General features: G+C 39.3%; 1 protein-coding gene across 2 annotated transcripts in view; it reads right to left on the reverse strand.

Annotated features, from left to right (window-relative positions):
• Window positions 1-220: 220 nt before the first annotated feature.
• LOC124069630 (cytoplasmic phosphatidylinositol transfer protein 1-like) overlaps window positions 221-20,782 on the reverse strand; it is a 66,105-nt gene continuing 45,543 nt past the window's right edge. Inside the window, exons 2-10 of one of the 2 annotated variants that reach the window (XM_046408935.1) lie at window positions 18,795-18,943; window positions 15,442-15,530; window positions 14,117-14,124; window positions 12,149-12,220; window positions 7,470-7,565; window positions 6,695-6,850; window positions 6,173-6,236; window positions 4,582-4,727; window positions 4,007-4,140 (exon numbers count right to left, since the gene is read on the reverse strand). In XM_046408935.1, the coding sequence (XP_046264891.1) occupies window positions 4,135-4,140; window positions 4,582-4,727; window positions 6,173-6,236; window positions 6,695-6,850; window positions 7,470-7,565; window positions 12,149-12,220; window positions 14,117-14,124; window positions 15,442-15,530; window positions 18,795-18,943 (786 nt within the window). In that variant the 3' untranslated portion in view covers window positions 4,007-4,134. Of the gene's footprint in view, window positions 4,141-4,581; window positions 4,728-6,172; window positions 6,237-6,694; window positions 6,851-7,469; window positions 7,566-12,148; window positions 12,221-14,116; window positions 14,125-15,441; window positions 15,531-18,794; window positions 18,944-20,782 lie in introns of both variants that reach the window. The other variant, XM_046408929.1, reaches the window with a different exon arrangement.

A 20,782-nucleotide genomic window follows, 5' to 3' on the forward strand; every position in this document is an offset into this window, starting at 1 on the left:
ATAACCTGCCTAATTTTGAGTAAGCCCCTCTTTTGCTACCAAAACAGACACACACACCTCTGGTCATTCATGTGATAACAAAGAAAATATGATTAATCAAACCAGGTCACCTTCCTCCATAGCTCCATGGTCCATTTCTGATATTCACATGGCCACTGAGAGTAACATCAACATATAAATGAAACAGACATGGTGCACAGAATGAATAATGACACTGTTGCAATAACTAGCAAACTTTATTTGTCTATTTCAGAAAAAGTAAAACAATAATTACAACAAAGGACCAAATTAACCTCAAAGTAAAAATATAACAAATATAATAACAGATTAAGTGGAAGAACTAAGAGCGACTTCCAGCAGCCAAACACCAATGGCACTTCTGGGGCCTGTTTCACACAGCATTATTAATGCAGAAAGCTGGATAAGCCAGAACCACATCTGATGTCTAACAGAGAGCGAAGTACACACACTGTGCACACACACTCAGCGCCACTGCACAGCTAACTCAGTAATCTTGTATGGTGTTACAGGTCCCAGTTATATCAGGAGACAGCACAATAGCCTGGCCGAATGCAAAATGCATCATTAGAAGGGTAGGAGGAGTCAAAGCTTGGTCCTTTTATCCAGCGAAATAATGACAAAGTAACTAAAAAATTTCTTTAAACAATACAGCAACCACAAAAATTTAAGTACAGCAGGTTTACTACAAAAAAGGAAACAACAGAAAAGTCAATCACCTCTCAGTTAACATGGCAAGTAACGTCAAAGCAGCTCACCCCACACCACCCCACAGAAAAGAAAAGCTTAATTTGATTTACAACTTGTACAAACAGATTTGCCCTGCAAGGTCACCAAAAGCAACTGGAAAGTCAAAAGTGCACCGATACAATGAGTAATCTTCATAATCTGAATTTAACTAAATTCTGTGTCCTCAACAGATGACTTCATAGATACAGACACACATTACTCCTAGATTAAAATGAACCTTTAATTCATGTCTGTAAAGATGTAATTCTTACTGAACAAACACAAAAGAAAATCCTTCTCTGTCTACTTGAAATCTTTAAGCACATTCATGTCACATCAGTAATGCAACTTGGAACAGATTCCATGTAAGAAACCTACAATATTAGTCATTAACAACAGTATTTACAATACCTAATATGTTACTCTTTTAAACAGAGCAGAGGTTAATGTTACGCAACTGGATATTTTGCATCATTTTTAATAGCCCATGGTAGATCAAACATATCCCTGGATCTCTGTGTTCCTGACAAGAGAGATGACCAATACCAGAGCTTTAAGCATGTATAATCTATACATAACTGATAGCTAATAGGGCCAATAACAGGTATATAACATTTGTATCCTCAAAAGGCAAAGACAAAAGCTACAGTTACAGATAAATAGCTACAGTTGGTTTTGTTTTGTTTTTTTAACAAAAGCAAGTGAGAACTGCACATAATAGTATTTTATGGCAAGACCACTGAGGACTCTCTCCTTGAACCTGCTCTCTTTGAAGTCATCATGCTGTATTATAGGACTTTGGTCCAAAAAACCCAACAAGAATGTGTTAGATGTAACACATTTCTTTACTTTCAAATAAGGTGTCAAAGACAGGTAAGTGCAAAATGCATTTGCGCTGTAAAGTTCAAACTAATTGATATGGGTAGGGGAACTAAAATGGGCCAGTTTTTTAAAATATAACAAGTTAGCCCTGTTACTTGAGAGACTGGTGATGTAGCTTGATATGGTTCATTTGATCCGATTATGCTGTAATTCAGCTACTGTATTATGGGGCTGTTGCCCATTTTTACTTTTGGTTAAATGAAACATTTGAGATAGAAAACGAGCAAAAAAAAAAAAAAAAAAAAAAAAAAATGAACTGTTGTGCGATGAACTGTTGTGTTTCTTTAGATGACAAATAGATTTTGGTTAAACACATGTAGGCAATGATACAATAATGCATGCAGAGGCACTGAGTTGAAAGAGTTTGTAGGCCTATATTCTCTGGGCATGCTTACGTTTCGCTCGAAGTCTGCTTTTTCTATTACACAAAGTTAGTACAGAGCTTCCAAAGTTGGCATTCACTTTTTTCATACAGTTGCATCACCAAATATACTGTACCAATCACTTCATTTACAGTATATACATAGAATTTCACATAATATGCAGATATGTTGTGAACATTCCATGCAGCATATAAAACCCTCTTTGAATAACACATTGTATGGAAAAAGGGGGTTAAATTTAACTATCCTCCTCTTACATTTGTTTGTCCTTTAGATGGTAAGTGGCAGTGGAAGCCCAGAAAAAATAATGGGTCACTGTAAAGGATGTTCACATTTTGAAATCATTACACATGCCCACCAAAGCACGGGCTTAGTATTACCAAGCAGCACCGGCAAAGCAAGGGTGTCAAAAGCAAAGCACATACTCAAGTCGGCTTGATGCACGTTCCCTTTCTCCTCAAATCAAACTCTGACTTTTCATTTCTGAAAAGCCCTCCACTGGGCACAAAGAGCAGTCAGTGCTTAAAAACTCCCCAAAATGGCCTTGTTCCTACATATGACATTAAAGTGATTTGCTGATTTGATAAAACTGGATCACATTTATGTCACATGAGACATCCAGCATAGTTTCAGGCAAAAAAAAAATGTTTCTACTTTTTTGTTGTACTGACCTCTCAGTAAACTTGAGTAAGATATATGCAGACAGAAACTTCAACAAATTTAATTTTCAACTGTCATGCTAAAACCGCGAGTGCAGATATAACAACAGCTTAACCTACAACATTACCACTAATATGCAAATCCTTCAAGGTTTCTGATGTGTAAACATTCCAAGGGTTAAGTAGACTGGTACTGTACATACAACAGTTTCGATAGTATCTGTGGAGGTATAAAATGTGGCTGTTCGGCAAATAAGCAGGAACAGAAATGTACAACAACATCCCTGCGTTTGGAGTGTGAGCCAGGTAGAGTCGGGGAGACCTGAGGTGTAAACGTTCTCTGATTGTACTGATCTTGCATCTGCTGTATTATTGGATTTGGGATGGACAGGATGGGTGCAATCTGATCCACAGGCCAGTTTGGACGGCTCAGGAAACAGTTTCTAAGCAGTTCTATCATGAGGGTAATTGGCTGTCTTTGTAGTGTGTGTTACACTAATGTATTGGATCTAATGTGCTTCTCTAGTTTGTGTCATTGATTTTATTCCTAATTTAATACATATGGCCATTTTACAGGTGAAAAAAATGACAGTATTTATCAGTCGTTCATTTGCGCACATTGTCAAAACTAATAAACACCAATGGCTCTGTGGTGTTAAGGCAACTACATAGTTCAATAGCTTGAAAGGAATCAGCTTATCTGATTGAAGAAAACATGACTAAGGAAACACTACCAATAATTTATTCATATAACAAGAAACTGTTGGTCAACAAAAAATAATTACGGATGCTCTTTCATTTGATTAGACATCACAGCTGGTTGTTATAAAATATGAGACATGTGGCTGGTCAGACTCACAGGAAGAGGAAATTAGCCACGTCGGGGTGGCTGAGCCTACAGCTGTCTCGATGGCATTAGTGACACTGATGAACACTTCTGGAGTGATTGGTGTGTGTCCAGGAATATGGCAAATCATGGGATATGGCTAGAGAACTTGAATCTCTGGGCACTGGTGTTTGGAGGTCTGGCTAGTCTCGTTGAGCTACTAAGACATTGGGGTTGGGTGAATAAGCAAAGCAAGGCATGGGGGAAGACAACTCAAGGTCCCTCTACTGCTCATCCATCTCTGTAAGATCGGAGTTGGAGGAGGGTGGTGTGGATGACTGAAGGTGGTTTGAAACGGGCAGGGGGCTGAGGTTAGAGCCCTGGGGGACACCACTTGGGACGGGGTCAGGAAGGGTCAGGGTTTCTGGGGCAGACTTCTTGCGAGGTCGGTCCTTGGGAACAGAGAGGGACTCGGGCGCATCAGTGCACATAGGGGTGGAGGGGGCGCTGGCAGGGCCAGTGAGGGCACAAGAGGACAGGGGTGTCTCACTGATGGAAATCGACGGGGGAATTATCCCAATCTTCTGGTTGGTGGCCTCCTGGATGGTGCGCTCAAACTCTCTCACCTCATCCATTGTCATGTCTAGATTTGGAAAAGATCAATTTAGAAGGTAAATTTTTTTACTCTTTGCGGACATTATCAAAAGAAAAAGGCTGAACTCTTTCATTATTAGAGCCACAGGCACACCCGGAAAAACACACTCAAAAGTCAAACATTCAAAAACAATATTTTTAATCAACTAACATTGTATTCTTTTTATAGCCTCATTTATAGCCAACACTCATTTGTGTTGCATTATAATTCCTAGATACTTTTTAAAACCTTTAGGGAACGTTGGCAGACTTGAATTATTAACCTCTTTACATATTCAAAAGGTCATGTATGCATCGTCTGACTCAATGTAGGACAAAATGAGTGGATGTAAGTGGACATTATATGGAACCGTGACAAGTTCATTCAAAGACACCAAATATGAGACAGAGAAGGGGCAATGAAGTAAATAAACAATGAAAAGGCACATACGCTTGCTTTGTCATGGATCTCTATGTCATCCAGTGAAGATGGGTTTGTTGTGGAATGCTCTTGCTGCTCATGGCAATTTACGACTTTAATGTTGGTTTTCTCATGCATTTGTTTCTCGTAATCCCGCACATCATCCAAAGTCATATCTGGAAGAAGGGGGGGAGGGATGGAACCAGGGTCGAAATGTTGGTAATTCCTCTACAGTGGCACTCCAGACAGGTGGGAAAGGGGAGGGTTAGGTGGTAAAGGTGCATTCGGAGTGAGTATAGCGTTTTTAATGGATAATTAGAGCTTTTTAAAGTTAAAAGCTTTAGAGATCAAAGTGTCAGCTTCCCATGAACCACAGTTTATAGGAAACAGTCAGATCCAAGCAGGTACAAGGGAGAAAATGAAGCAGAAGGTGAAAGGTGTTTCAAGATTAAGCAAAGCTTTGAATAATCCACACCAAAAGAAGTTGGATCACTGGAAGCACAAGTAAGTAATGCGCAGAATGGTTCTTATTCTCTGAGCAAAATCATTCTGCAAAATGTGAAAAGATTTCAAGTATTTCAAGCATCCGGAGTGGTGGTTTAAAGGTTAGTGGTCATAGACAGGAGAGGGGAGAAATGTGTTTCATAGCAAAGGTAATGGGTTTGTTATCTTTAGTTCCTGCTACTATAAAAAAAAAAAAAAAAAAAAAAAAATCAACAGCTGAGGGTGAACAAATGTGTTGCAGCCACTTATGGCTGCAAACAGGGCTGTCACTCAAACAGGCAGAGGTAACTTTCATGTTTCAGTATGTGCATCATTCTTCATTAATGTAAACGTCCAGTTATTCCTTTATGTAATTGCAATTTGTTGCCAACAAACGTTGTTGGCTGTTTATGCGTATGTTTATGCATACAAAAAGATCTGTGCATTTTTATTTCTATTGTATATTTGGTTTTAATATGAAAATAGTACCAAGTAGAGTTAAAGTGAGTCTAACAAAATTATAACATTTACCACAAATTACTCCAGTGTCTACTGTTGACTCTTGATAAACCAATGAATGTCTCCAACATGAAACATGAAAGAGTGTAGCTTGTACGTTATTTTTATAGTGCAGGTTCCATTTGAAACAAACACTGACCATGTCTGGACATGACAGGACAGGACAGTGTTAGTGGTGATAGCAAGAGGAGGATCCATGCTGTGGGAGAATGAGCAGCACTGACAGCACTGACAGGGTTAGATGCAGGTCGAGTGATTTTTCATGCACACTGACTGGTAAATAAACAGTATTCACACCGTAATTTGTATAATCAAAGTATCTATGACAGTGGCAACATTTCAAAGAATAATCAGTTATAGTAACATAACTCATCTTTAAAGGCTCATGTGACAGCATGTGTACAAAATTGTAAAGACTTGTTACGTTCATCTATGAATACAATTAAGATATTCTATACTCATTTATATAACAAAGTAAATGCTATTGTGTAGGCGATGCATTCATTATAATTCAGTGTGAGTAATTTGTTGATTACTGAAAGGCTGAAAAGTGCCACTGGCTGTAAATTAGCTGGAGTACATAGACAGCAGGACTATAGAAAAGCACTGATAGACCTACCGATCCACTCATCCACCCAGGCAAATGCCTGTCTATGCCCAAGCAGCAGCACATCCCGAATCACCTGTAACACAACGGAGTGAAAGTGTTACTTAGACAACATCTTTGAATCTTTTAATCATTCTCTGTTGTTAGAAGCAAAACAATCAAAATTCAGCCTGCAGGAATACCATTATGAACATTCAGGCCCAGGTCTTTTATTTTCTAATATTTTAATTGGAATTCGAGCTCTGTGGCAAGAGTACTTTCAGCTGCTATCTCATAATAACACCATAGAGAGGCACAGCGCCGAACTACATATAATTAACTGTGATGTGATGAGAAATAACCACTCATTTCCACGTTTCAGTAATGTTGAACAAGGCATCCGTTTTGACAGACTGTTAATTTGTCAAATAATTATTGTCTTTTCCCCTTCAACAAGAAATGAAAAAATTAGTTGTGTCGAGTTGTGTGCTACATTACAATGACAAACTGGACAAAAAGACTTGGCCAACATTCATCCTATGGTTGACGACTCACCTTGTGTACGAACTGCTCCACGCGGGTCTGCAGACCCCACACCTCAAACTTGACAGTGACCAGTTTGTAAGAGCACATGATTGGACTCTGGGTGTCCCTCCAACCCTCCTGAAGGATCCCCCGCGACGTCTTATCCGACTTGAAATATCTCAAGTCCTGCAATGGGGGGAAATGAACACACACACACACATACACACACATACATTTAATGTTAAAATAATCTAACCAAATCTTCAGGCATCGTTGTTAGGGAGAGCCTAAATTACATAAGTTGCATGCCTAAGCCTAAGTTGTATGAATGACTGTCAGTATTAAACAACATTTGCGTTGACCAATCTCTTATCAAACTGCTCTGAGGACAATTACAAGTTCTCACACTTCACAGATGTGCAGCTGCTAGACAAGTGAGACTGAGTTTGTGTTTCAAAGTTTGTGTTTAAGCAAGTGTGTGGGCTTCAGTAACAATAATAATAATAATAATAATACTAGTGTTAAGTATGCTATCACGGTCCTTGTGAAGATTCTTGTAGGGATAGAAGAAAACATTAGAATGAGATTTAGAATTAAATTGGACACAGAAAAAAAAACACAACAAAGAGTAAAATCACAACATGACAGAAACTGAAATCCTACTATCTCATCTAAATCACATTGTTTTACGACTGCATTTCCAGATTTAGTGCTGTACTTACAACACTCCAGTGGTGTTAATACACAGGAGCCATCTACACACACACACACACACACACACACACACACACCTACACAAGCTCACCTCAGACTCTTTATAGTAGCGCTCGGGGATCTCATCGTAGGCGATGTCAACGAAACACACCTCCCTCTCCTGCTCCTTCAGCTCGTTGTCAAAGATCTGAAAACAAAGAAACAGATCGGTTTGAGCCGGCGCTGACTGCAGCCCCTGCCTGACAGTCCTTGCAAGTAGACATGTGCCTCAGAAATACGTCTTGTCCAGGTTACATCATCCCTGCCTTACTGCTGGACTCAAAGGCTGGAAATTATTCATGCTGTTACTAACGCTTGTCTGTGTATCTTGTCACTCTCTGTCCCTTCATCACTCAGCCGAACACCAAAAACAAATATTGTGCTTTTTCACCCAACCATTAGGTGGTGCCCCGTGCTCATGTTTTCTACGTGCTACCGTGACACGACAGTTAGCATTTACTGTGTCATGCAGTATGTCAAGAGCCGACTGTATCAAAAAGCCGGTGCAACCTTCTTATTCTCTTCTTAGTTTTTATAATTCATATTGTCATTCCTCATTAGTTTTAATGCCATTTTATGTAACTACCACATACAATAAATCACTTTATTTCTTTATCAGTCTATCCATAGTGCTGTTAGTTTATAGACTAATAGACACACACCCTGTCTCACATGAGCATCCTTGAAGAGACTCTCACTGCAGTACCTACCATACAGCCTCAAAGAAAAGTCTGTGCGTGCATTTAAACTGATGTTAAAGAACAATTCCTTCAAGGGATTATTTATCTTCAAATTAATTTAAATCAGACTGCTGGAATATTAAAATGAATGAAGACAAATTGCCAGAAACCAATAAAGATACATAATAAGCTCCAAATTTTAGCTTATGTTCAAGACTTAAAAATGTCTGAGCCAAACTCACTCTCTATGAAGCACACCACTTCTGTATTTTGACACATTGTGGGCTAAATATTGTGGATTGTGAACTTGAAGAGTACAATATGAGTCTGAGGATATCATTCAGCGATTCAAATTCTTGGAATCGCAGTATAAAGGGATAGGCAATATGGATATACATCATAATGCCAGTACATTTTCAGTATCATAAATGTATGTGCTTTACCTATTTTTTTATATTGGCTAATGCAGCTCACTTTTTTATTTTGTACATATTCAGTCATGCTTTCCCATCTTTCCAAATATGAATCCTCTGCTTGTACACAATCCCTCTCTCTCACTCCTCCTTTACTTGTCCTCTCCACCTCCCCCTGAGGGTGCATTCTGTCATTTACAGTGTGGAAGAGCACTGCTGACACAATAAGGGTGATATGTCATCATGCATGAGCACAGCCAAGCAACGGGAATGGATGCAGAGAGAGGGAGAGAGGCAGAGGACGGTGGGGGCAGTGGGCATGCATGCAGACAATGGTAGGGGAAGGAAGGAGCGGGGGGTATATAAATACATGAATGCATTCATTAATTGGAAGAATCCTTGATAGTCTGCTTAATGAGGCATTTCCAAACAAAATAACATTTCTTTTTCCAAGGAGTTTTCCTATATTGTTTTAGGAGAAAGGGGAAACAGCAAGTTAGACTTACACAAAAAAAAACACTGACCCCCCCATGAATGACAACATGTGTTCCCCAGTGCCAATCAGTAACATGTCATTTTGAAAATGCCAGAATGACAAGATCCAAAAAAGGACATTTACCTTCACACTAACCACAGCTCTGTCCCTGCTTCTCCCAAAACAAAAACAACATCTCATAGGGTCACTGCTGAAGTGTCGGTCTGGGTAATCTCAAAGTCAGTGCTATATCCTAATGCAATGAGCTATTCTACTGCGTATACTAGCATCATTCACTTTTCCAATGTGAACACACCACACACCCCAAACAAAGACAGACAGACAGACAGTGTCTTGGCAATCTCAGTCCACAGCAGGGCAAAAATGCCCTGCAGCCAGGACCTCTGGAGGCTGATAATCACAGGCTAAACAAAAAATTGGATTGGACTAAACTTCATTATCCTCAAAAAAGAAAACCCAAAAAAACAAACCTGTCTTATTCACGGCATGCACAAGAGAGAGATGTTAACTGAGTGAAATGAGGCGGAACGTTTACTTAAATATAAAGTAACTTATTTATACACACTATATGCTGATGAGGATGCACTGTCTCATAAAAAATGCAGAATAATGAAGAACTTTTGCATCCATAGATGTCATATTGGACCTCAGTGTACTGAAGGGACACCTGTGCAGGTGTAGGGCTTGGACAGGACTGCCTTTTGTATTAACAATAAAGTGTCACTAATTTGGCTTTCAATGAACTTGTCAGGAGCCTAAAAGCTGGAGACATGTACACAACAGTGATTCAACGGATCATTTTCATGTTTCATGTTTCATGTTTCATGCACCAGTTTATTGCTGTGGTGCTAAATGGCTGAAAAGTAGAATATTGCAAAAAAAGAGAGAGAAAGAATGAAACAGATGTGTTTTCTCAGTCTGCCTGTTCAGGGGTCCTTGGAGAGGTTACAAGAGCAACATGAGCCTCAGGACACACGTTAAAGCTTAATGTGTGAGAGTGTGTGAGGGAGCATGAGTGCCCATGCAATGTGTGCGCCCGACATCACACGTGTTGTGGAATTCTGCATGTCATGAAATGTTACTGGGGCCTCCATTCAAGGGGTGCATGATGTCCACTCACACAGCCACCCACTCATTTCCTGTCCATACATACACAATTTCCCTCCCTCACTTGTACAGTCCTTTCCTTCCTTTTCCTTCCTTCCTCCATCTCTGCATCTTTTCCACTGAGAAAGTCCTTGTTCTTTCTACACCCAGAGTTCAGACACCCTGAGTGGACAGAAGTATGTTATGCCACCAGGATGTACACATGGGAAAACATGACACTTGAGAAGAGAGAATGTGGTTTTAGAAACAGTTTAAAACAAAGCAGCACACAGCTGCGGTTATGTCATTTCACTGCCTCCTTCATAGCAAAAAACCCTCACGTACTCTTGATGCTGTTATACAATGTCATAAAACATGCAGACCTTGTTTTGTGTTTGCCTTGAGGATGTTACACAAAGTTGTGCAGCTATATCATTGAATCATTTGAGCGACTCCAGTGTGTGTGTGTGTGTGTGTGTGTGTGTGTAGTTGATGATGTGTCGCTCTCATATCTCTGCTCATATGCACAAGCACTCCAAACTGTTTGTCATCTTAACACACAAACAAACACATATTTAGGCAACAGAAACTATGACGAGCTGCATTGGCTGCAGGCCATTCCTGATTTGATGAAAAAATTCTCTGATCTGTTGCTTATCTTGTCAAACCAAACAACCATCAATCTAAAACATCATTTAATGTTTAATGCATTCTGACAGTCTGTCTGTTTCTTGCTCTTCATTTTATGAGCACATGCAGAAACAGCTATGAGACACATCAAGCCACTCATCACATACTCAATCACCAAATTACTGACAATATGAAGCTAAATATGAAGACAGTAAAATTAATCTGCTGGCAGTCCACCATGATATATCTGCAGACTACCACACTGTTATACTTCCTCAACGTCCGGGCAGTGGAAGCATTTCATTTGATGACTAATCCCGTTATAAAGTGGAGAGTGGAGTAAAATGTAGAGAGAAAAGGAAATGAGTAGGCCAACAGCCCAAATGAAATTAGCTGTCCAAGTGGAGCAGTTTTTGGCAGTCTCTCAAGGCGCATTGTATAGCTGTTCTGTGAGTTGCCAAATCTGCCCGGATGGTTTTACTCATGTAGCTATCAGAGAGGTCTTGTTTTCAGCCATATGCCCGCTATGAGATATCTTGTGTTTTAAATTGGCTTGTATTACAGAACAGATTTCTTTATAAAGAGGACAGAAAACAAGCAGAGTTATACTAAGCACAGAGATTTGGATGGGAGTTAGAGCCCGACTGATTAATGACCAGGCCTATGGGCTGATGTGATCTGAAGTAGGGATGCATGATATGTTTAATAACATATAAGTTATCAGTAAGATAACTACTAATTTCACATTTTTTTCATTTTTAAAAAGTGGTCCATGACCTGTAGTTTATATAACCTAAGGGTAAGAAAGTCTTACATGTTTTTCTGAAACTGCAAAAAACACAGATGACGACATGTTTGTCTCTCCAGTCTACAAGGTGTGGATCTAACCAGGTGCATCAGTTCGATATGATGAGCATGACGAGAGTGTTGCACTTGTTTTTCTTCCTCTTATTACTCCTTGTCTTTATTTATGCATCGCAAACCAACTTTAAAGGCACACACACAACCTTTTATAATGGAGTGTGTAGCAGATGTGCTTGTTAAGTCAATGAATGCAAATTGGCTCTATTTGTCAGCTTATATTTTCATTACTGGATGACAGCCAACAGTATAACAGTATACATGTTGTCATTATGGGTCCCTAGTTATAGACTTATGGCAAAAATATTAGTGGACAGCGTATTTGTCAACCAATAAGAAGAAGAATAAGAAACTTCAGATATGTTTGAGCTACTCAAAGAAGAAATTATGTAATTTAACACATAAAGTATCAGTAACAGAGGACTTCATCCTTTCCCCCGTACAGACGAACATGCAATACATGTCAGAGGACACCACTGAAAACAGACTGACCAAACCTCTCTCTCTCTCTCTCTCTCTCTCACACACACACACACACACACACACACACACACAGTATACTCACATTGTCATTGCACCCTTTGTTGTCCTCGTATTTCGTCTCTATGTGGATGGAAAATTTGGGCAGGAATGAGCACTGTGGATTAAAAAAATAAAACCTTTAAAACTATTATAAATAACAACATATGGACTGTATGCAGTATGGAAGAGTAAAAATGGTAGTAGTGACCAGTTTGTCCAGCAGGAATTTAACTCTCGTTGACACTGGTGATAGTGCAGATGGGGTTACTGAGCTTGGATCTATGACTTAACCCCAGGTTTTGGCATACTGCTCTCAGTGGTAGCGTGTAAAATTAGGCGTTCAAAGTACTTTTAATGAATTAACTTTTTACTGACTGTCAAAGCTGTAACTTTCTGTCTCTTTCCATGTCCTTCCTCAGTGTAAATTGCAAAAAATGCAAGCTTTTATAGTACAGTATTTCACTTAACATCGTCTTGTCAAAGCTGACAGACAATTCTTTAAGGCTTTTGTGAGTCTTTTTTAAAAAAATAATCTTGGCATGGGTGTAGCGACACTGACTCATACATGAACACAAAACACCCCCCACACATAAACAGAGGCAATATTGAGCATTTTGTCACCACATTATTTTTGTCTTTCCCCTCCTATTTCTGCACGCTAAAGTGGCGTGAGTCATGCTTTTGACATTTGTCACTCAGCATGACGGAAGACTTATAGCTCAGCCTAACAGTATGCATGTGTGTCTTGTCATACATGAGCTTATTATATCAAAGCTTTGTGCGATTTCAAGGGTTAATTACAGGTCGCAAAGGCAGTTGTGCTCGTCAGCAGAGACATGCCCAGTATGTTGCAGGGGCAAACTGAGTTATTTTGATCACTGCAGACATTTAAGATGCAGGTGTTACTAACAAACCTGATGCCTTTGTGCAAAAATTATCTAACAGTAAGATGCTGGGGCTTGCTTTAAACTTTAACAGTGACAGTTGTCTTTCAAAAACACATACACACTACACAAACATATGCTGTATGTACATTGTTCTGTTCCAGGCTGAGAGATTTAGCAATAAAATTCATTCCAACATTGCAACTCATCCACAGCTCCAGTTAACAACAAGCTAATAATTTGATTTGTTTAAGCAGCACTGATCAAGGATTGTACATTAGCAATGGTTTTGTGCAATGTTGAAGCGCTCACTTGTAATCACAAATCCAGACAATCACCAGCCGACTTTAATGTGCCTCTCAGCATTTTAGCATCTTTTAACCCATCTTTTGGTTTGCTTTTAGGAAGCACAGCTTTACTGTTCAGCTGTACTGATTTCCCACTGCTCTTGTCAACCTCGTTGAGCCAAAGCAGACATTTGTTTTCAGCAGAAAAGCTGATTAACCCACTGTAGTTTATTTCCCAGCGCTTATTGCAAAGAGATAAAATTAGCAACTAGCGAAATACAGTGAGACCATTAGCAGCTTAAAAAAAAGGGGGGCTTGTTTCTCATGGGTTGATGGAGACCAAAACAGAGAAAAAGGAGTTGGTGGGTCGCCAGAAAAACATCTCTAAATGAATACTTTTTTAACTCTGTGTCTGCTAGATGTGGAAATGGGCCACTGTTTTCAAGCACAATGGCCACATTAGACTAAAAAGGCAATATAATTGTTAAAATTACAATTAATGTTTGTTTTGCTGCCCCTAAGTGGCCAAAAATAAATTGACCAATTCCGTTTCAACAGTTTTCCATGCTACCATAATCAGGGTAGTGTCCATAAATATGCAATTTCACTTAGCACACTAGATTTACTTCCTGTCATTTAATTTCCATGTCAAAGTGTAAATACAATGTCCACACAAACTCCACAGCTGAATAAAGGAACAAAAAAATCTTACGCAATACAAAATGTTGCGCTGGTGCACCATAAAGTAATCATAAAGACATGCAGTGTTACTCGGGCTTGTTACATTTCCCCTCTTTTTCTGCTGTGATGTACAGTGAAATTTACATAAAGGATACTTACTGTATATTCTACAGAACATGGTGTGGGGTGACACGGTCATCAGGTCAGAGCAGCGACAGAACAAAAGAGAAACACAGTTAGTTATATAGATTCTTCAAATTTTCACAGCATTACAAGAAACAAGAAGACTTCAATGCAGAAAAAAATTGCATGAAACACACAGACAGTCACGCAACTGATACCTCACATCTTCACCTCCTTTCTCTAATTTGCTCTAATTAAAAAGAAATTCTTTTTTATCTGCATTCCTCAGTTTGAGACACTTCTCCCTTAGATCAGGATCATTAAAGCAGCAGAGACATCTGTTCTGGGCACTGCGGCTCTGATCGTTGCACTCCTGACTACTGGTCGCTTGTTATGTCAGTAATTTACGAAGCAAAGCTTATTCCACTGCTGCAGGCAGTGTGGATAAAACGCATTTGCTTCATAGCAAAACTGTTAACATGTACAGTAGATACATGTCAGCCTTAACTTGTTGACATGTCAGTGACATCTTCATGCTTTGTCACGCCATGCCTTCCTGGCAGAATGACAATGAGTGGATGAACAGTGTGTCACCCTCACATCTGAACCCAGTTATCTTTAAATGTTCAGTAGGAGTTGTTTTTTTTTTTCTAAAACTGTCATCAAGATCATCACCTTTTAGAATTTATGGTTAAACTTTATTCAACCATGTTGAGGAATCCTTATTCCTCTTTTGTCTTCAGAGGTCACTGAGTTTTCACATTTCATTTTGCTAAGAATGCTATTAAAATGTTGTGTTTCATGTGTCCTTCAAGTATGACATACAGAGAAACAGAAAATTGAGCATTGGAGCTTCCTGAATTACACAAAATATGGCTAAAGCATTTTTCCAGTGTGTTAAAAATGCAGTTGAACAATCTTGGACCATGTGCTACAAATATGCATCATGAAAACTGATACATCTTTTCACATGCTACTCCAACTCCAACCTAAAACAATCCAGCAAAGTGTTTGTACTAAGTGGTGAGTGCTGAATAAACTATTTCAACAGAAAAAACAACAGACTCACTGAAGACTATTTGAGAAGCTGACCTTTAAAAAGTGTTGTGGTTCATGTGACTGCTGTGCTTAAGTATTCCAGTCTGATTTCAGCTAGTGGTGGCTCGTTTCTACACAAAACAAGTGTTAGAGGGCTGGAGTGTTTAAGTAAGCCATTTTTGTGTAGCAGCTAAATGAATTTGACACTGTGTGTGCTGTGCTTGCAGGCCTCTATGCTTTGCTGTTGGCCATTAAAAATAAAAAGTCACATCAGATTGATTATCCTGGACACATTAATACATTAATAATATCTGTGTGCTCACCTGTTATGGTGTAAGGATAGTAGTTCCACGCTTTCTCTGTCACATAGAAGATTTTGGGAACCACTGCTCGAGCCCAGCTGGGTAATTTACTGCAGAGAGACATTGAGTCAGACAGAGACATATGAGGAGAGAGGCTTTGAGCATGCAGCAGCGAATCAGAGCTGGGGATGAAATTGATTCTGTTATCCTGGCAAAGATCAAAAAGTTGTTCATCTGGTGAAAATCTGCTCACAATATAGAACATTCAAAGTGGGGATGGTGTGAAAAGAGTGCTTCTATAAGCTTTAATTCAGGAGATCAAATACAAACTCATGTTATTTTCTTCATAGTACCTAAAGACTTCAAAGAGTTTTTTTTTCAAAATGTATTTGTATTGAATGCAATTTATCCAGAAAATTTTAGCTGAAATCTCTGCTCTCCCTGTACCATCAGTCTGATCTGCTGGTCAGTCAGCAGCTCCACAGGAGTAGTTGGGAGTTAGCCTTGTTTTGTGATTAGTTTGACAACGGCAGAATGAAAGATAATTTTAGTGCATAAAAAGATCCAAGAACTTGCTTTAAAACATTTAAACAATGTAAAGCCTTAAATGTGGACAATGTACTAAATAAAATGAAAAACATTTCTTATTTTGGCAAATATGATGATTTCCTGCTTTTCTTTGTCATGTGTAGTAAACTGAACATCTTGGGTTTTGGTTCTGACAATCAGCAACCAATCTGAAGTCATGTGAAGGCAGCCAGCAACAAGTTAGCTTAGCTTAGCTTAGCTCAGCACAAAGACTGAAAGCAGTGAAACTCTGCCTGTGTAAACGTAAGAAAATCTGTCTACCAGCATCAGAATCAGAATCAGAATTCCTTTATTTATCCCCGAAGGGAAATTCTTTATCTCTAAAGCATCTCTAAAGCTCTCAGTTTAACATATTACAATACGTTTTCATATTGTTTAATCTGTCCAAAAAACAATGCGGTACAGCATATTGCCAATATGTAGACTCAGGGTACCGAGTGTTCATGCTTGACGCTCTTTGATCTTGAACTAAGACTATAGGCTTTCATGTAGCCTGCATCCCTACTTCCTTTGACTGACATGGAAAAGAATTTCTAAATGAGGACAAAAATGGCACCCACTGCATCGTGACGGCTGTGAATAAAAACAGACTTCGACGGTCACATTGTGCGAAGGTTGGCAGGCTTGTTCTCTCTCTCTCTCTCTCTCTCTCAACAAAAGAGACTGACACTCCTCCTACACCCCCATCTGTTGATTTCTCCCATTCCCTCCTTGTTCTTTTAAAACTCTTTGAAAGTAGCTTCTGCGGCAGGGCCCATGTTGCCAAGCATGGTGGGTGGCTGCTCTGAGTTTTCAAGCCAAAACCTGTGTTTGTATTTAGAAAAATAACATTAAAAAATTCCCTAGTTTAGCTGAACACAGCCAAGGATAGGGAACACTTGAAGCATAAAATCAACAGTTGTGTCTCTGCTCTTAATGAAGGTTATTGACAGAACAAGCATAGAATCAATGCTCAGATCAGATGGGATCAGGCCAAATACTGAAGTACAGCACAAGGCAGATTGTGAGGGCTAATGGGGTGGTTGAAGCATGACAGAACGAGTCCAGATTGACTTCCCTGCTGGTGAATCAGAGCTAAATGTTTAGTTGCTCCAGAGCCAGATGGATGGCTAGTTGAATGGGGCAGAATGATGGTTAGTTGCTAAAATCCAGATCTCTAAAACAACATTATCTAACTTCTACTTGATGTAAAGTCACCATTTAATTACTAAATTTTGTCAACCGAGAAATTACTCATGATTTTTGCTATTTTCTCCCCCTTGTATTGTGTTCTTCATCCTTTCTTCATTCAGGAGTGTGCACCTTTAATGTACAGCGCAGATGGATGAGCACAGATTGTAAGGGGCAGTTCTGTTTCGTGATTATCAGCATTAATGTTTAAAGTTTATGCATTCTGTCAGGGAAGCAAATGACTCTTCAATATATCATCTTTTTCAGACGGAAAAAAACGCTAAAAACTGCGACTCTCTCTCACACGCCTTGCCAAAGTAAGTGGTATTAATGCATCGCCTTGTGTTCATCCTGAGAAATTAACATTTTATCTATTTAGATGTCAGCTACTCTTGAAAGGTCAGTGTTCTGTCTTTTCCATCTAGCTGAGACTTCGGATTCTTTCATTTGTCTGTTCGACCTCACTTTCCTGTTACAGTTCCCTCCATAAGTAAAAGAGAGTTGCCAGTTAGCTGTACAAAACTCTGGCCTGAAGAGAGTTCTTAACTGTTCACACACACACACAAAAATCCAATACTGTCCAAACAAAGCCTTGAGCAACTATATGTATTGTTTGTATGTGAAATTGTGGAAGAGAGAGAACAAATTGCATGAAACAACCTGAATAGAAGCCCAACTAATCTCCGTTTGCTCCCTCTGCCTTCTTCCTCTCTTCTACTCTGAAGAGCAGAGCTGTGCTGACTCAACATTATTAGTTCCCCAGCACTGCGAACGCTGACACAGGTATTTGTGTTCAAACAAATGGCCTGAAGCATCTCTACCCCCTCTTCTCTATTCTCCCTCTCTTGCCCTTTTCTGTTCTTTCACTCCCACTGCCATTTTCTTTTCTCTGTTCTATTCTCCGAGGCAGTGAGATGCATTAGTATGGGTTGATATGTAACTGTAACTCAGGAAAACCTGCCGGTAAGATAAGATAAGATAATGCTTTATTAATCCCCAAATGGGTATACAAGTATACTACAATGTATTAAATGATAAAAATAGAATATACACACATTGTATACGTAAAAACTTGCATGGACTGCACATGTATTTACAACCTGATCCAATCCTGCTATAGATGTAATCTTAGCCAATTAATATGCAGATATACACTCTAATTTGTACTCCAAGCTTTTCCAGCTTTGGTAAAAATCATGGCTAAGGATCAAATTTGAGCTCAGAGCAGACAAATCTTTGTCAAACTGTTGCACAGAAGTGAAGTTGCTATAACAACTGCTGGCCTGCATACTGTATGCCTCCTCAATGTTCCTATTGGCAGTGCAAATGCAAACTAAAAAAAAAAGCCCTTGAAGGTATTCAGTACTTGGGTGAACTCCCCAGTGGGCGGTTCCTGTCAGAGTCCCCAGAACTGTTTGTTCAGAAAATGCCTTTTCTTTTTCTTTATAACCATGGCACCACAAGACACAAAACATGTTCTGTTGACTAGGGGATGCTGCCCAACAAAGTCACAAAATATAGAAATCTTCATGAACCAGCTACAAGCTTAACCGAATAAGAGCCTTCCACGCATTAATTAATCACGTTCAACCGTAGAACAGATGTGCGCCACTGACCTGTTGAGGTAGACTCGTTTCTCCGTGAACTGCCCTTGGCCGTGCTCCGGGTCTTCATAAGGTTCATTCTGGACAACCTCCACCCCTTCCCCTCGATCACTCTGTTCATGGCTGTGTTTACTGATCATGTACAGCTGCCCGATCCGGTACTAGAAGGTAAAACACACAAAAAGGACAAGTTCATAAACTGCTGTCTGACAACAATCACATTAGGAAAGTATATAGAGTATAAACATTAATATGTAGAACAACATGACTGCTACATACTGCAGTCAAAGATGTACAGGTATGATGACAGCAGAAAGGCCCACAGATCAGACTGGGAAAGCGATGACCCTATATATCACATATTAAAGTTTCTGATGTTTGTTCAGAGTGCTTAATAATGAATATGAAAAGCACTAGAATGGCTGCTACATGGACTTTGTGGTGAGACTGTTTTCTCTGCTGTTTCCAAAGACTTAAATTTAATCTCAGTTTTGGAAGTGTAGGAGTATCAAGTATTGGGTTACTACAGTAACCACAGTGAATCGAACCTCATGAGGTGTCCTGCAACTATTAGAAGTCATCTAAATAAGTAGAATCGGGACGCATAGTACACCAATGGTCTGTTTTTTGTAGTATGACAATGAATAATACTCCTTACTGTATGTTTATGTTTGTGATATTTAGACACATAAAGAAGATTGGGTGGTGCATCTGGATTCTATAGACTCATGAGACATTATGATCCACCAAAGCTCAGTGGTGGGGAGGATTTGGACATTGAGATAGCTGATGAGACATGGAAGGAAATAACTGGGTACTGGTATCAAGACATCAAGGGAGGTACAAATTCGATTAATAGCATGTAAAATTATTCATAGGTGTAACATGGCAAGATTAAAATTACTGCATTCAGATATGTATTGAGTGAGTTTTTTACAAAAAGATAGGCCAATTCTTATCCTGTGTATGTATCTTTACTAGATATATATATATATATTCTATATATTGGATCCCTTAGTTTTGTTGATGTTATCTCTCTACTGAATGTCCTTGTTTAAGGAGAGGTTATCATTATTTTTGGGTTTTATTTTCCTTTGTTTTCTTTTTTTTTTTAAAAATTGATAGAAATTCTGAGCTAGTTTAACTGCACTTCTGTCTTTATTTCTGCCCCGAGGCCAACAAAAAATGGGAAATATCTGGGTAGGTATCACCATGATTTGCCTGTCTGCTTGGGCCTGAGACAACACTCATACCTTATGTATTGCCGTATTGCCTTAAGATGTAGTTGAGAAAATGGTAACAAAGTCAAGTCAAGTCAGGCTTCTGCAGCAATAATTCACCCTCTGTAAAAGGCCAGATTTACTGCTGGTTTGTGGCTACGCTACTTCTGTTTCAGTGAACATGGCTCTGTGGCATTTGTACACAATGGACTGTGTTCATTTAATTAAAAACTCTGGCTATGCAACAACAGCTTTTAGTTTTTGATGCCCTGTAGCTTGCTCACTTAATTTGGGCAATAAATTGATTGAAGGCAGCCCTTCTCTCTGCTTTGATCTTAAATCTTCATATTCTAAATCCAAAGCTTCTGTTGGTGACAAAAGACTCAGAAAGGAGCAGGAAAGATATGGAAATGATTGAATGATTTCAAAGAGGGAGAGAAAAATCTGACTTAGAGTGAGAGCCTGAGGAGCATCAAAGGAGGGCAACTTGAGGAGTTTTAATGAGAAGGAGGGGCCAGAATTAAATCAAAGACAGCAAGAAAGGGACACAACTAGAGATAATAAGTAAGAGTAAGATCATGACGAAAATTAAGGCTTAAACAGCAAGACAAAGATGGTTTGATGATGGCCAGCAATGTTTAAAATCCTTTGCGTTACAGGCTCTGAACAAGAAAGACTGCACTCTGATTCATACACTTTCTCTTCCCTCTGTGCTCCTCTCCTCCACACGTGTGCTTCACTTCCAAAAGAAATATCAGACATGAGAGTAGGGCACTGCTA

This window comes from Scatophagus argus, chromosome 2 (genome assembly GCF_020382885.2).
Source record: "Scatophagus argus isolate fScaArg1 chromosome 2, fScaArg1.pri, whole genome shotgun sequence".
Lineage (NCBI taxonomy): Eukaryota > Metazoa > Chordata > Actinopteri > Scatophagidae > Scatophagus > Scatophagus argus.